At 43.2% G+C, this 16790-nt stretch overlaps 1 protein-coding gene across 2 annotated transcripts in view; it reads left to right on the forward strand.

The window, feature by feature from the left end:
• The window catches only part of IFT81 (intraflagellar transport 81), a 92594-nt gene that overhangs the window by 64368 nt on the left and 11436 nt on the right, over window positions 1-16790 (forward strand). For both annotated transcript variants that reach the window (XM_069960910.1, XM_069960911.1), the window contains exon 18: window positions 5092-5137. In XM_069960910.1, coding sequence (XP_069817011.1) covers window positions 5092-5137 — 46 coding nt within the window. The remainder of the gene's footprint in view (window positions 1-5091; window positions 5138-16790) is intronic.

Consider the following 16790-nt stretch of genomic DNA (forward strand, 5'->3'; position numbering starts at 1 on the left):
TTCTCCTTGTTTATGTATGTTCTTAATTTAGTCGGTAAGCATCCTTAAGGAAAGATCTTCTATTGTGATAAGATTAAAATCAACCTGATCTCTTGCGTTCACATTTTCCATGATTAAACGCATCCATCATATGAGCGCTGACAAAATCTGAACTGTGTATTTTGGTATCTAAATTTAGAAGGTTTTGGGATCAGACATTCTTTCCGAGGTCAGAATTATAAATAGCAATAGAAGAAATCTAAATAATACCACAGCCCTGTGTCCCAACTGCCTGGACCCCTGCAGTCACTGATACCAATATAGATGTTGTAGAGACTGAAGCGGTGCCGGAGGTTTAGTAGCAGAATCTGCAATTACCAATACAGGGGGGGTCTACATACAATCTTTTAATGGTATTATTGATTTGGAGGAAGGAGATGCCGTAAATTTTGTAAAAGAAAAAAAACAAAAACTTTTTTTTACTCTCAAACCTTAGCATGGCTTAGTCATTTATGGTAATTTTTTTGCTTTATTGATTGTAGTAGGGAAAAGTCTGCTGCTATCATGCAGTGTGTACAGAAACGTTACTAGGAACTACCAGTAACTACTTCTATAATTAGAGAACAAAAATCTAAATTAAAGGGGTTGTCCAGCAAAAATCTTTTACTTTCAAATTAACTGGTGTCAGAAAGTTTTATAGATTTGTAATTTACTTCTATTAAAAAATCTTAAGTCTTCCCATACTTATTAGCTGCTGTATGTCCTGCAGGAAGTGTTTTATTTTCAGTCTGACACAGTGCTCTCTGCTGACATCTCTGGCCAAGACAGGAACTGTCCAGAGCAGGAGAGGTTTTCTATGGGGATTCATAGAAAACCGAGACAGAGTTCCTGTCTCGGCCAAAGACGTCAGCAGAAAGCACTGTCATACTGAAAATAAACCATTTCCTGCAGGACATACAGCAGCTAATAAGTATGGGAAGACTTGATAATTTTTAATAGAAGTAAATTACAAATCTATATAACTTTCTGATATCAGTTGATTTGAAAGAAAAAGATTTTCGCTAGACAATCCCTTTAAATAATCATGTGGACCAGCACCAGGATTGGACACATTTTAAAGGGATTGTCTAACGAAAATCTGCTAACGGAAAAATATGCAGCTCTAACTGCATCTTTAGCCACTGCTTTGGGCACAGATTTTCACCTTTCAGTGACGCTAATCCACATCCTGCAGTTCCGCATTTTAAAATGTGTGTAAAATAGGAACTGGTGTAAACTGCCCATTACAACCAATCACAGCTCAGCTTCCAGCTCTGGTAAAATGAAAGCTTCTATTGTAGGGTCCTTTTACATTAGCCAATTTCACGCCCACGGGCCACCACAAGCGTGCACTGATCAGCGAGATCGGTGCTTGTTTGCAGGGCCTTTAAATGGCACAAAAATATCGAGTGGCCAGGCTGCCCAAACAATCCATGTATCATTTGTGCAGCCATGAAAACTGACAGCAAGGATATACATATATCCATGCCGCCAATTTCCAGGTCACACAGCAGTACATACTTACCTAGTGTGCTGCTTCTGTAATCCGGCATCCTGTTCTCAGACTGTCCCATGCAGCTGCTGTGTCTTCAGGCCCCATGTCCTCCAGCTGTCAATCATTCTGGAGGAGGCAGTGGTCTTAATGGCATATTCCCAATAAAACCAAAACCCTGAGCATTGCACATATTCATTGGCGGTTATTTTGGTGCATAATAGGAACTAATGTATTTGCAGAAAAACACCCAGTGAACCTGTGAAACTTAGTGATCTGTACAGAAGAGGTATGGGGTACAATCATACAAGTGTGCAGATCTATCAGCAAACAAGCTGAAGTGGGGAAGGGACAGACAGCAGCTTGTGAAAGGGAATCTGTCACTTTGTTTATGCCGCCTTAAATGAGGGCACCATAAACTACTTACAGAAATGCTGAACAAATTGTATATTACTTAAATCATTGTGTTCAGCCGTTCTCCTAATATGCAGGAGAATTCCCCCCGCCCTCCAGCTGCTGATTGACAGGTGACTGACTATACACAGCATGGATAAATAACTGCCATTCAGCAGCTGGTGGGCGGAGTTTTCTGCTTCTCATGAATATCCAGGACTACTGAGCTCATGCACATAATGGGGAGGACTAATTATTGTCCATGTTATTCAGCAGAAGGTCTCTGGATTAGCTGCACAGAACAATGTAAGTGATACATCATTCTGCTCAGCTTCTCTGTCACTAGTTTATGCTACCGTGAGATAGGACGCCATAAACCTACTGACAGTCTCTTTAATAAGATATCATAATGCTGAGAAGGTGCACATTTCAGGTCCTGGTCATTCACATAGCAGTCATATGTCTGTTTGTTTTAACCATCTTCATCTGATGAAATTTCCATCTGACAAATGAAACTCATTTTGCCTGGCCTGGCATGGAATTAAAAAATAAAAATGTTTACATTGAGGGCAGATTTTCTGTGAAGTTCCTCGACTTATTTCTCACATATCAGGTAATTAGCTTCAGCGTACCTCGCAGATACACAGCCTGTTAGTTTGCATGACTGGAGATTTGCTATTTTCAGCTCTAGAGGAAATGACATTGGAAATGCCCATGATGTGGATCTGACCACCATGTAAGGTAAAAGAGCTTTGCCGTCCTCATTACTCCGCACTCATTACTAACAATGATGATACAGACGGATAAAGCCATTATCCCTTCATTTATTCATTTCTAAGCTGTGTGATCTGCTTAGTAGAAGGAGCATGTCGCTGATCTAAAAGAACAGCCTGTGAGGAGATAATAATAATTGTAAAGCTATAATAGATATTTACATGCACATACCCAGGGTTAGAGAATTGGCAAATCTTTCCTTTATATCAAAGTAACAATTCTATGTGTGTTCATTTATGAACAGTTAACCAGAAGCTTTTATTTATTAAGGGTGCGTTCACACCTACAGGATCTGCAGCAGATCTGCAGCAGATTTGATGCTGTGTTCAGTTATTTAAATGAAATCTGCTGCAGAAAATCTGCTGCAGATCCTGTAGGTGTGAACGCACCATAAAGGGGTATTCCACTCAAACATAACTCTTGACTTGTTGCTGCCCATGGTGAGACTAACAATTCCTTGTTACTTGTTATTATCTATTCAGTCTCCTTCCCCCAGTTTTCAGCTGCTGCTTACTGCTGAAGACACAAAAATCTGTGTGTGAGCTTTTCTCTCGGTCTCCCCCTCCCTTCTGAGACAGCAGATGTAAACAAGTCCCTGGCAGATGTTACCTTAAACATTGTAGCTTTTTTGTAAAGGCCCTATTCCACCGGCCGACAGTGATAAGCGAACAAGAGCTCGATTGATCGCTAGATTGTCCGGGCAGCCTATAGGGGATAGTGGCGGTCCACTGCTGCCGCTCCTATTCCACGGAGCGACGGCAGCAGATCGCTGCTATATCAGTCGCTTGTTTTTCAACATGTTTGAAAAACAAACGACTCCAACGATCAGCCGTCATGAATGATGTCGGCTGATCGTTGCTTTCTATTCCACGGGACGATTATGGGCCGTAACGGCCGAAAATCGTTCCATGGAATAGGGCCTTAATGCTGGGAGGGTTATTCTGAGGTCAACTTGCTAATGAACTTACTGTGATTAATTATATATGGTGACATCTTTGTCAAGATGTTCCTTTTTTTTTATAGTTTAATTTTTTTTGCGATGTGACATGCACAAAAATCACATAAAAAAGTGATTTCCTAAATGAATGGATTTTAAAAAATATTTTACAAGTTTAAATGTGTTAGTGGAGATGGGAATACCCTCTTAACTATCCTTGTCTATTATCCTCCTGAATAACATGGACAATAACTAGTCCTCTTCATTGGTTGTGTGTGTTTAGTGGTCCTTGATATTTATGAGCACCAGCACACTCTGCCCACCAGCTGCAGATTGGCAGTTATCTATCCATGCTGTGTATAGGCAGACATCTGTCAATCAACATCTGGAGGATGGAGGGAGTGGCGCTGCACAAAGCCCATTCTCCTGCATATTAGGAGAACGGCTGAACAGAATGATGTCAGTAATTCACCGATCTGTTCAGCATTTCTGTCACTAGTTTATGCTGCCCTCATTTAAGGCAGAATAAACCCTTTAATGGTTAAGTACTATATTATTATTATTATTCTGTATTATTTAAAACTTTATTGATACATGAAAGGATGGAACAAAGCATAAAACCTATGTGCAGTATACGCCGTATACTGTGGTCATTTCTCTGGGATTGAGCAGTGGACTAATGTGAACTTCTGTTCGAGACGTGAAAATGACAGAAGGTTTCCATGACAACTTCCTGCAGAGAAGTTTGCCCACATGAAGACGTAAATCGCTCTATCATTGTGATCTGCGGAATTCTTTGTGTATTTTCTCTTATTGACCCTGTCTCGGTTTTATATGATTCCACATTATATTGTTTTCTAACCTTACAATTTCTTTTATGTAACTGGCAACATAAAGGAATGACACTGTTTTTCTAACATGCATCTAAGTCCATGATGCTCTGCTTCCTTGCCAGCACTACATATGCTTTATACAGTATATGCATTAGCCCTGAATAGCAGCTGCATACAGATCAGCCCCCTAGTGGCTGCAATAGACAGATGAAATTAGTAAAAATATGATTCTCCCCATCCATTATATACTTGTGCATATAACATAGTATAGTAATAAACTGTTCAAATCACTTGTTTCTTTGTTAAAAACATTCAAAAGTAGATCGACTTGTATTTTCCAGTTGCCATGGATACCTACATAGAAGCATTTTATATTATTATACTCTGTTCCCATCTGTCTATGAAAATAAATACATTAAAACACTTTCTACTGCTACAGGAATAATAAAGAAACAAGACTGGACAAGACCAGATGCTTTCATCTTCTGATGATAAACTGTTACATTATGTTCTACTATATAATAATTATATTTTATTATACAATCAATAAGCTGTATTTGCCGAAACTCTTTGCTATATATACGGACCGTTATGTCTTCGAATCCAATGTAAAGCCTTTAAAATATTTGTTTTTTAACCCTTAGGGACCAATATTCAAAGAATATCCAAGAGCAAGAAAATTTGGGAAAGGTAAGAAATACATTGTGTGGCTGTATGGTGCAGTGTAATGCATAGTTTATAGGGGTTGTCTGGGATAATCACATAAATGGCTATACTGCGGGGGGAGCGGGACAGGTAAGTATACCGCACCGTCATATCCTCGCAGCCCCAACAGCATAGCAATTTATGTGATTACCCTGGACAACCCCTCTAATTTTATTTTGCCTTTTTGTTTTAGCAGCTTCCAAATTTAAAAAAGCTCTTAAAGGGGGATTTCGGCATTAAAAAATTGTATTAGAATATTTATATAAATATAGAACATATTTCTATTAATACTAATAGCGTTATCACTGTGTGTGTGTGTGTGTTTATATAAATATATATATATATATATATATATATATATATATATATATATATATATCTGACATTTAGGGAGAGTGAGGTATGAATTATGCTATAGAGCACACATGGAATGAATGCAGCAGGTGCTGTAACCCCAGTGCAGTTATCTGTAGTGAAATTAGATGTTCTGCTACAGATGGATTTCTGGAAAATGTAGTACTAAGCAATTGTTCAACCAGAAAGCACAGCCAAGAAATAGAGAACCACCATAACAAGTAGATTTTTGTGGTATCTGAACTGGGCGGACAGGTAGGCAATTCTATCTTATTTTTAACATTTTTCTTTTCTTCTTTTTTTTTTTTTTTTTTTACCTTAAACACTTTAATACAGCCTTATGACTAATGTTTTCCGTATGTGTGTTCTGTGCCCTGCAGCCATCCAGCTCTCATATTAACAATCATGTTATTTATTACCCTTCTCAGGTATGGGATGGAGTATAGTATTTGGCTGGTTTTGTTTCTCTCTATCTCCCATTATGCTCTTTGTTATAAATTACTTTTTCTCCCTGGTATAGAGACTCTCTGCTGTTTGTGCATGGTCCAGGGTTGGTGTAACTAGAGTATACTAACTTCTACAGACTGGTGGTGTTAGGCCTTTTCCATGTGTTCTACAGCACAGGTCTGGTGTATCCTAGTCTTAGAATTGTTCATATCTGAAACACTTTGCTTGATCCCTCTTCTCCTCTAGGCCTCTAATAACCCCCCCCCCATTTAAAGAAGAACATTTTTATTAAAGTATTGTATTGCCCCCCCCCCCCCCCCTCAAAAAAAAAAAAAAAAAGTTATACAAATCACCAATATACACCAATGCGCTTTTCCCTTAACTTACTACTGCATTAAGGCTTCACTTCCAGGATAACATGGTGATGTCACTTCCTGGATAACACGGTGATGTCACTTCCTGGATAACATGGTGATGTCACGACCCGACTCCCAGAGCTGTGCGGGCTGCTGGAGAGGATGATGCCAGGGGGACCCTGAGGGACACAGGGCACTGGAGGGACACTGAACATCCCTCTGCCATCATCCTCTCCAGCAGCCACAGCCCGCACAGCTCTGTGAGTCGGGTCGTGACATCACCATGTTATCCAGGAAGTGACATCACCCTGTTATCCAGGAAGTGACATCACCATGTTATCCAGGAAGTGACATCACCCTGTTATCCAGGAAGTGACATCACCCTGTTATCCAGGAAGTGACATCACCATGTTATCCAGGAAGTGACATCACCATGTTATCCAGGAAGTGACATCACCATGTTATCCAGGAAGTGACATCACCATGTTTTCCAGGAAGTGACATCACCATGTTATCCAGGAAGTGACATCACCATGTTATCCAGGAAGTGACATCACCATGTTATCCATGAAGTAAAGCCTTGATGCAGTAGTAAGTGCAGGGAAAAAAAGCACTTTATAAGCATTTCCCGTAGTAAGTGTATATTGGGGATTTGTATAACTTTTGGGAAGTAATACTATACTTTTATTAAAAAAAATTGCCGGACTTCTCCTTTAAGTAGATGGTGCCATGTTACCAAACTGGACACCTAGGATTTCTAAAAATCCTAAAAATGTAATTAAAACGACTGTAAAAAAAAATTGTTCATCTGAAAATATTTGGATTTATTTAATAGATTTCGCTTTTTCAAAAGCTATGACTAGTGTTGTTATGTAGCGCCCTTGTGTAACATGATCCATCCCCATGGTGGCCTGCATGGCGTTTAGATGACTGCGTGTGTCCAGTAAAGCTGAATAGTTTTTTAATCTTGTGAATTGGGATGGTTTGCGCTATAATAAATGATTATTAAGAATACAGGGTTTATGGATAAAGCTGCAGTGTATTTTCCCTTTGCTAGAAATTGTAAACCTTTTAGCTATTTTTTTCCTATAGTACAATGACGGCGAGAGACTAAAATAGATGTCAAACATTTCCTTTTACAGTAAAAATACGAGTGGTTCTAGTTCCCTTGTATACGTCTTTGGTTTGACAAGATGTCGTGTGATTGACAGAAGTGTTCCTTTAGTTACAGATACGCCGTTGCAAAGGAAAATCGCGGTTCATTTATTTAAAAACCTATGGTTACATTGTTAACCTCTCCGTGTCAGTAAGGAAAGCTGGAGATGAAAAATGGCGCACATTGTTAGGGCTCAGGTTAACCATTTAAATGCTTAAGTTAGTTTCTCTTTCACTGGTTTTCTTTTGTCCTATGAGAGCGGAATGGGGAGAGAGGAAAGGACAGAGCATCCATTGCTCTGCTTTATGCAGCTATTGCCCTTGGTCACCATAAACCACTGGACCCAACAGAAATAGCAGTTCATACAGACTACCATGTCTACCTGCACATATCACTCACCAGGACGGAAAAATCTTGTTTTATTCTGGAAAATTTTAAACTTTAAAAACCTATAAAATATGGCCCCCAAACCCTATATAATTTCTAAGAATGGACAATTACAATTGCAGTTGTCTTGACGTGCGTCTAACAGCCATATATATATATATATATTTTTCACATTAACCCCTTAGGTTACAAACACACTTGGCGGGTCTGCAGCGAGCCTTCATGCTGCGTTTTTGCAGCGAGACTCACTGCAGATCCCGGCCCTATACTTTTAATGGCAGACAAACACGTACATCCTTGCTGCGAGTTTGTTTGCAGCCCACCCCATTAACCCCCCGGCCGCGGGAGCTGATACTTCACCTGATCCTGGCTCCGGCGGTTCCCGATGTCTTCAGCAAGCCGGAGCAGGGACCAGGTGAAGTATATGCTCCAGCCAGCCGCCCGCAGCCCCGGGCGCCCGATCGCCTCCCCGCAGCACCGATCGCACGCCCCCCCCCCCCCCAATCGCCCACCCCCCCCCCCGCCCCCGCAGCCCCGGCCGCTCGATCGCCCCCCCGGCAGCACCGATCGCCCACCTGCATCGCACCATCGGGGGGGGGGGGGGCGATCGGGCGGCTGTGGCTGCAGGGGGGCGTGCGAGCGATCGGTGCTGCGGGGGGGGGTCGAGCGATCGGTGCTGCGGGGGGGGGCCATTGGGGGGGGGGGGCGTGCGATCGGTGCTGCGGGGGGGGGCGTGCGATCGGGCGGCCGGGGCTGCGGGCGGCTGGCTGGAGCATATACTTCACCTGGTCCCCGCTCCGGCTTGCTGAAGACATCGAGAACCGCCGGAGCCGGGATCAGGTGAAGTATCAGCTCCGGCGGCCGGGGGGTTAATGGGGTGGGCTGCAGACAAACTCGCAGCAGGGATGTACATCCCTGCTGCGTGTTTGTCTGCCATTAAAAGTATAGGGCCGGGATCTGCAGCGAGTCTCGCTGCAAAAACACAGCATGGAGACTCGCTGCAGACCGGCCAAGTGTGTTTGTAACCTTAAAGTGACTCTGTACCCACAAACCACTTGTACCTTCGGATAGCTAATTTTAATCCAAGATCTGTCCTGGGGTCCGTTCAGTAGGTGATTGTTATTGTCCTAAAAAACAACTTTTAAACTTGCAGCCCTGTGTCAAATTGGCGTGGCCTAGAGTATCTGTGCCCTAACCTTGCACCGCCCCTCCGTCCCTCCTCCCCACCCTCTTCATCATTAGGAACGCCACTGGCAGGATTTTTCCTATTCCTCTGTAGTCAACACTGCACAGGTGCCTTAACGATCCCGCCCGTGTGCCGTGCTCACACAGCTGATCAATAGGAGATAATCTGCCTGGAGCATTCCTAATGATGAGGAGGGCGGGGAGGAGGGACAGAGAGTGTGTGCCAGCCTAATGCACAGACACTCTAGGCTACGCCAGTTTGACACAGGGCTGCAAGTTTAAAAGTTGTTTTCTAGGACAATAACCGCATCACCTGCCGAACGGACCCCAGGACAGATCATGGATTAAAAGCAGCTATCTGACGGTACAAGTGGTTTGGGGGGGACAGATTGTGGGTACAGAGTCACTTTAAGGACCGGGCCAATTTCCATTTTTGCTCTTTCATTTTTTCCTCCTTGTGCTTAAAAGGCCATAGCACTTGCATTTTTTCACCTAGAAACCCACATGAGCCCTTATTTTTTGCGCCACTAATTGTACTTTGCAACGACAGGCTTAATTTTTTCCTAAAGTACAATGCGAAACCAGAAAAAAATTAAATGTGTGGTGAAATTGAAAATCAAACGCATTTTTTTTATTTAGGGAGGTTTGTGTTTACGCTGTTCGCCCTGGGGTAAAACAGACTTGTTATACATGTTCCACAAGTTATTACGATTACAACAATATGTAACTTCTGTAACTTTTATTTTATTTTTTTAAATAAAAATTAAAACCTTTTTAAAAAAAATAAATGTTCCTTAAAGGACAAGTGCCATGAAAAACTTTTTCCCAGTAATTGAAGCACATTACAAAGTTATATAACTCTGTAATATGCTTCAATCACCTGTCTGTCCTCCTTCCCTGTCTTTCCCCCCTCACCAGGAAGTGTCCTAATTCACACAGACCTAATTACTGCCGTCACCAGGCAGCTCCTTCTTGTGAGGATGAGTCATCATCAGGAGCGCTGCTCTAGGTCCTGTTACAGCAGCCCCCCCTCCCCAGTCCAAGTGATGGCTTGCAGTTGTTCAGCCAATGGGAGCTGAGCAAGCTGAGTCACCTGACAAGGCAGGGGAGGGGGAGGCTGGTCTAACAGGAGAAGGAGCTGAGAGAAGAGCTTGTGTGAGTTAGGACACTTCCTGGTGGGGGGTGGAGGGGGGAAAAGACAGGGAAGGGAGGCAGATAGGTGATTGAAGCATATTACACAGTTATATAACTTTGTAATGTGCTTCAATTACTGGTAAAAAGTTTTTCATGGCACTTGTCCTTTAAAATCACTCTATTACCATGCTTAGAGCGCTTTTATCCTTTGGTCTATGGGGCTGTGTGAGCTGTCATTTTCTGCGCCATGATCTATACTTTCTATCGGTATCTTGTTTGAGTATATACGACTTTTTGATCACTTTCTATTACAATTTTTCTGGATTTGATGCTACCAAAAAGGCATAATTTTGCATTTTGGATTTTTTTTGCGCTTACACTGTTTACCGTGAGAAATCAGGTATAAGATAATTTAATAGTTTGGATGATTACGCACGCGGCGATACCAAATATGTTTGTTTATTTTATTTTTTTTATTTATAAAATGGGAAAAGGGGGGTGATCTAGATGTTTATTTGGGGAGTGTATTTTTTTATTAATCAATTTTTTTTTTTTCTTTCTTTACATGCTAACTAGAAGTCCCTCTAGGGTTGGGGTTATTCCCCCTGGGGTTAGGGTTATTCCATGAGATCAGTGTTCTATTGCTCTCAGCTGCTGCAGCCGAGAGCAATAGATTGCCGAGCTGGGATCAGTGCCATTACAGCGCAGACACCCAGCCGGCTCAGATGGAGGGATTGCTCCTCCACGATAGCATCGCGGGGGGATCCCCCTTAAACCACCAGGAATGGGGAAAACAGCTATTTAAATGCAGCTGTCAACTTTGACAGCTGCATCTAAATGGCTAATTAGTGGGCACGGCGATTGGACCATGCCCGCTAATAGCCGCGGTCCCGGGCTGCAGATAGCACCTGGGATCGCGGTGCTTCAGAGCGGGGTCACTGCACAGCCCCCTTCTGAACACCCCTAGCGACACCAGGACGCACAGTAGGGGTTAAAGAAGCATTGTTGTTTTTTTTATTATATATATATATATATATATATATATATATATATATATATATATATATATATATAGGGCTGCAGGTGTAGCTTTGTTCCCATCCTATGCCGCCGCTTGGATCACACTGCGCCCACGTGGCCTCTTCAGCTCTGCAGCTCAGAAGGCCAGAAGTCAGGAGCATTTCTATCAGAGCGCTGTCATAGAGATGCATAGGAGGCCCTGACTTCCGGCCTCTAACAGACCTATAGATAGAAGAGGGGTCAGAAGAGCGGTGACGTCATCCAGCGGGATGCGAGCGGCGCCACAGGACCGGAACGAAGCTGCGCCACAGGACACCGATCCTCATTGGTAAGTATATGTGGCAGCATGCAGCCGGGGGAACAATAAAAAAAAAATGGAATGCTTCTTTAACTTTCTAACAGAGGAATTTTATAGAAATGCATTACATCTTGCAATTGCATCTAATATACACAGTTGTAATCGTATACAAGCAAAAAAAAAAAAAAAACATACAAAAGTATAATAGGTCAACATGTGCATGTGTAGAGCAGCGTCTACATCAACAGGAGCTCTTATTATCACATTTGGGACCAAATATTTCATAGCTTCTGTTTCAGCAAAAACTCACACCAAAAAAAAACCCCGCTACTAGGATACCAAAATAAAAATTTTAAATTTCTCTTTCAATGTAGCCAAAATACTTACTGGAGCAAACAAAAAAAAAACAAAATGTCAGGCGTTATGGGTCCATTCATATGGCATGTGGCTATATTCACCTATGTGTATGTGAAAGAAACCACAGGACTTTATACGTATAAAACTCTAATGTGTTTTGCCAGAAATTCACTTGCCATACTTTTCTAGTAATAATATTTATGACTGAGATTGTAGCATGTAATTATATTCGGGAGGGAATATAAGTGAATAAACTTACTAGTGTGTGTGTGTGTTTTTCTTTTTTGCATCTTTTGAAGGTTTTATTATTTAAAATGTCACTCTCTTTTTTTTTTTGTTTGTTTGTTTTTGCAGTTAGTCCAGGCGATTTTAAGAAACTTTGTTATTAGGTTTATTAGGCAAATCTGCCATTATCTACATTCAAAAAGACTTTCCCCAGGTCCCGCCCTCCTCTCTCATTCACTGCTCATTATCAGGAAATCTTGACTCTTTTACATCAGTTGAGCCCAGTGTAACCTATGGAGAGGGGAGGGGGGAGGAGGGAGATTAGTCACCAGCAGAGAACAAAGGATTACACAGTGAGAGGTGTATGAAAGCTGGTATTCAGAGGTCAGAGAGGTCAGTGCTGACTTCAGAGGAGATGTAGCTGTAAATTAACTCTTTGTTGTCCTGTTTTGGTGTCTCATCTCCCTACACCCCCTCCCCTCTCCATAGAAAACCATGAAGACAGGGGGAGAGCTTCACACTGCTTTTTCATGATAAAAATGCTTTTTTCAGCTAATAAACCCAATTACAAAGTTTCTTAAAATCGCCTGGACTATTGATTTCTGAAGAAAAAAAAAATGTAAGCGACAGTGACACTTTAAGTAAATAGTTAACGTCACTCCAAACTCCATGCTGTTATGTCACTTAAACCTTTAAACTTGTATAGAAACAACTACACACAACTTCTTAGTTCACATAGTCTGAAAAACGTTTCCCTCTTAAGACAGGGAGAAATGTAAAAATGACAGGGCGGGAGTGTATTTTCCTGTGACTATTTATAGTGGCCAGGCTTTTATCGTAACCCAGAGCTGCTCCAGCTAAGCCGAGGACGGGCTGTGCTCTGCAGATAGTGTCCGTTTCCCATGCCCTCTGTTGGATAAACCAGCACTTCTCAAGTCTAAAGCCATATGATTGTTGTAGGAACCCCCCAGTCCTCCAGCGCAGACTGTGAGAACCAGGCCTAGTGCCGGCTTTGGGGTTGAGGCACAGGCTGGTGACGTCTGCAGAGGTTCCTGCAATGATTCATCAAATGTAACGTGATCCTGGTCGGTCGCATTTCATCTAAATAATGGAAAGTCACTCTCCATGGAGATGTTGTGCACACACAACACCTTTTTCATCATCCCAATTATAAGTCACACCTGTTCTTCAGACAGCGCTGTAATCCTATTAGGGAAAGGCAGGTTCTGGCAGTGTTAAGCTTCTATGTATGTGCCTGTGGTTGGAACATACTATCCCACATTGTTATGCACAAATGAATAGGAACACCGGCCTTCCAAATAGTATGAATAAACACATTCATAAATATATCTTTGGTTGTAAGATCACTATATATAGCAGGAGTTATGCAGGCCTGGGCTGGTGTGAGATTGTTAAGGAAAGTGTGCGGATGTGTTTCTTTATATGTTGAATTAATTATATCATGGTGCAACTTCCCCCCAAAAAATAATATATATATATATATATATATATATATATATGTATGTATGTATGTACAGGGATACCTTGGTTTAAGAGCGTTTTGGTTTAAGAGCTCACAGTTTTTCAAAATTGTGACTTTGTTTAAGAGCATTGCTTTGGTGTAAGAGCTCCCTGTACTGAGTGGGAGTGCAAGTGGGGTAGGGGCATGGTCTGCATAGTGGGGTCTACAGCCCTGTACTCTGACCCAGGAAGTCTCCCTCACCCTTCAAATCATAGCAGATCTACTTCAGGCTGGGGCTTACATCAGGGGACAGGACTGTGGAGGTCATCTCTACATAGCTGTAACCCCTCTCTCCCCGGACAGAGAGTCTGTGCCCACATCTGCCCTGCTCATTCCTTCATGCTTCCTGCAGTCTGTCAGTCCTGATTGGTCCATGCTGAACACCCCCCCTTCCCCAATGCTGTCATGTGACCACACAGACCTCTGACAGCAGCCCTGCTTCTCTATTCTAGCCTGTTGTACTACACTACTGCATTATGGGGATCTTCAGCTCCATCCTGTATCTACAAGCTGCTGCTGTTTTTAGGGTTATACAGTTACTATACATTATACACCACATGCTGATTGCTATACTGTACAGTAACTTATAATATCACAGATTCTGCTGTTTCTGAATGTTTGTTTCATCTGTTCTACATGTTATTCAGAATAATAAATCATTATTTTTGGGGTGTGGAACCAATTGTCTGCATTTCAGTGATTTCTTATGGGAAAATTTGCTTTGGTTTAAGAATGGATTTGGATTACAAGCACCGCCCCGGAACAAATTATGCTCCTAATCCAAGGCACCACTATATATATTTTCACAGAACGGCCGGTACTGCAGTATTGCCCGGGTGATCTTCACTTCTGGTGAATTCGGATGCAGGCGCACCCGCTGCACACAATGGAGCGTGCGGCCAGAACCATTGTGTGAACTGACACGTTCATTCCCATACAACGTATGTGTTGTATAAATCATGGCCGTTGTTTCAAATTGCAACAATGGCCGTGATTTATGCAACACATACGTTGTGTGAACGTGGCCTAAAGAGGTATTGCAGGAAAAATTTGCAGTGGATAGGGGGATAGGGGTCCCCCTGCCAATCTCCGTATCGGGCCCGACTTCTGTGTAATGAATAGAGTTCTATTGATTCCCATGGAGCCAAAGGAAAGAGCCAAGTACATCGCTCTACCGGCATACTCAGCTCTTTCCGTCGTTCCATAGGAATGACTATAGCCTTGGGTCAAATGTCGTACCTGCAGCTCTTGATAATACAGAAGCCAAGGCCCTATACGGAGATCAGCGCGGGGGAGGGGGGACAGAGCTCGGACCCCCTGCAATCTCCTACTTTTCTCATAACCTGTGGATACCCCTGGAATACCCCTTTAAGCTTTTTACATCTCACAGATGCCCTCATAAGGCTTAGGGCCGTATTACATGGGACCTTTATCCTTCAAAAAAATCGTTAGATCGTTCAGATTTAATCGACAATCATTTTGTGTTGTAGCAGGCAATGATTAAACGTCCAACGAGAAATGGTTGATCGTTTGATAGAATCTGAACCTATTTTCATCAATGATCATTCACAGTTTGTTCGATCATCGTTCGGTGTAAATAACACGTTTTTTTTTAGGTCCCTGGTGTATGAGCCAGGAAAGGATGAACGCAAGAACTATCAGAGGAACCATCATCACCTGTGTAAGGCCATGTTCAGACCTTGCAAGAGACTGGCTGTTCTGTGACGGCTGGCCTCAGAAAAGATCATCCCAGACGGTCCTGCAGTACCGGCCGGATGATCTTTAGCGCCTCTGAGTTCTGATGCGGGCACATCCGTGTGCGACCGCATCAGAATTCTCCACTGCACACTATGGAGCGTACGGCCAGAGCTACTCGTTCCACAGTGTGCACTGACAGGGTTTTCTGCGTCCGCTATTCAATGAATAGCATCTGCAGAAAACTGACATAGAGATCCCGGCCGGAGTGTATACTATGGGGGACATTTATTAAATGTACACCCAGGGGCGGTCTTGGCATTTCTGGGGCCCCAAGCGAAGTTATGTCTGGGGCCCCCCCCCCTCGACACGCGTTCCAAAACAATAGACCGCTGTGTGTGCGCTACTGCCAGTAATATATACTCCTTGTGTGCTGCCCCCAATAGTATATACCCCTTGTGTCCTGTCCCCAGTAGTATATACCCCTTGTTTGCTTCCCCCAGTAGTATATAGACCCATGTGTGTTCCCCCAGTTATATATAGCCCCCCGTGTGTTCCCCCAAAAGTATATAGACCTCCTGTGTGCTGCCCCAGTTGTATATAGACCCCCTGTGTGCTGCCCCCAGTTGTATATACCCCCTGTGTGCTCCCCCACTAGTATATAGGCCCCCTGTGTGCTCCCTCAGGGGTATTTAGCCCCCCTGTGTGCTCCCCCACTTGGATATAGACCTCCTATGTGCTCCCCCACTTGGATATAAACCCCTGTGTGCTCCTCCAGTAGTATATAACCCCCTGTGTGGTTCCCCCAGTAGTATATAGACCCCCTGTGTGCCCCACCAGTATTATATAGACCCCTTGTGTACTGCCCCAGTAGTATACAGACCCCTGTGTGCTCCCCCAGTTATATATAGACCACCTGTGTGCGTCACAAGTAGTATATAGACCCCCTGTATGTTCCCCCAGTAGTATATAGACCCCTGTGTGTCCCCCCAGTAGTATATAGCCCCCCTGTTTGCTCCCCCACTTGGATATAGACCTCCTGTGTGCTCTCCAAGTTGTATATAGACCCCATTCTGCTGCCCCAAGTAGTATATAGACCCCCTGTGTGCTGCGCCAGTAGTATAGAGACGCCTATGTGAAGGCCCAGTAGTCTATAGCCCCCTTGTGTGCTCCCCCCATTTATATAGACCCCCGATGTGCGCTCGACCCAGCTAAACAGACCCCTGTGTGCTCCCCCTCTTATATAGTATATAACACAATAAAACAAACACTTATACTCACCTGGGTCCGGGTGTCTCCTCTTCTCTTCACTCTTGTGGCCGCAGGAAGGGTTTTCCCTGCGATCACAAGAGGCTGCACTCCCCTTGTCCTGGCGCCGATCACTCGAGCACCGACACCACAAGGACAAAGCTGCCACTTGTGACCGCAGGGAAAACCCTTCCTGCAGCCACAAGAGTGACTGACAGGAAGGGGGACAATGTCCCCCGCCCTGTCAGTGCTGT

The sequence above is a fragment of the Dendropsophus ebraccatus genome, chromosome 3 (genome assembly GCF_027789765.1).
Source record: "Dendropsophus ebraccatus isolate aDenEbr1 chromosome 3, aDenEbr1.pat, whole genome shotgun sequence".
Classification (NCBI taxonomy): Eukaryota; Metazoa; Chordata; class Amphibia; order Anura; family Hylidae; genus Dendropsophus; species Dendropsophus ebraccatus.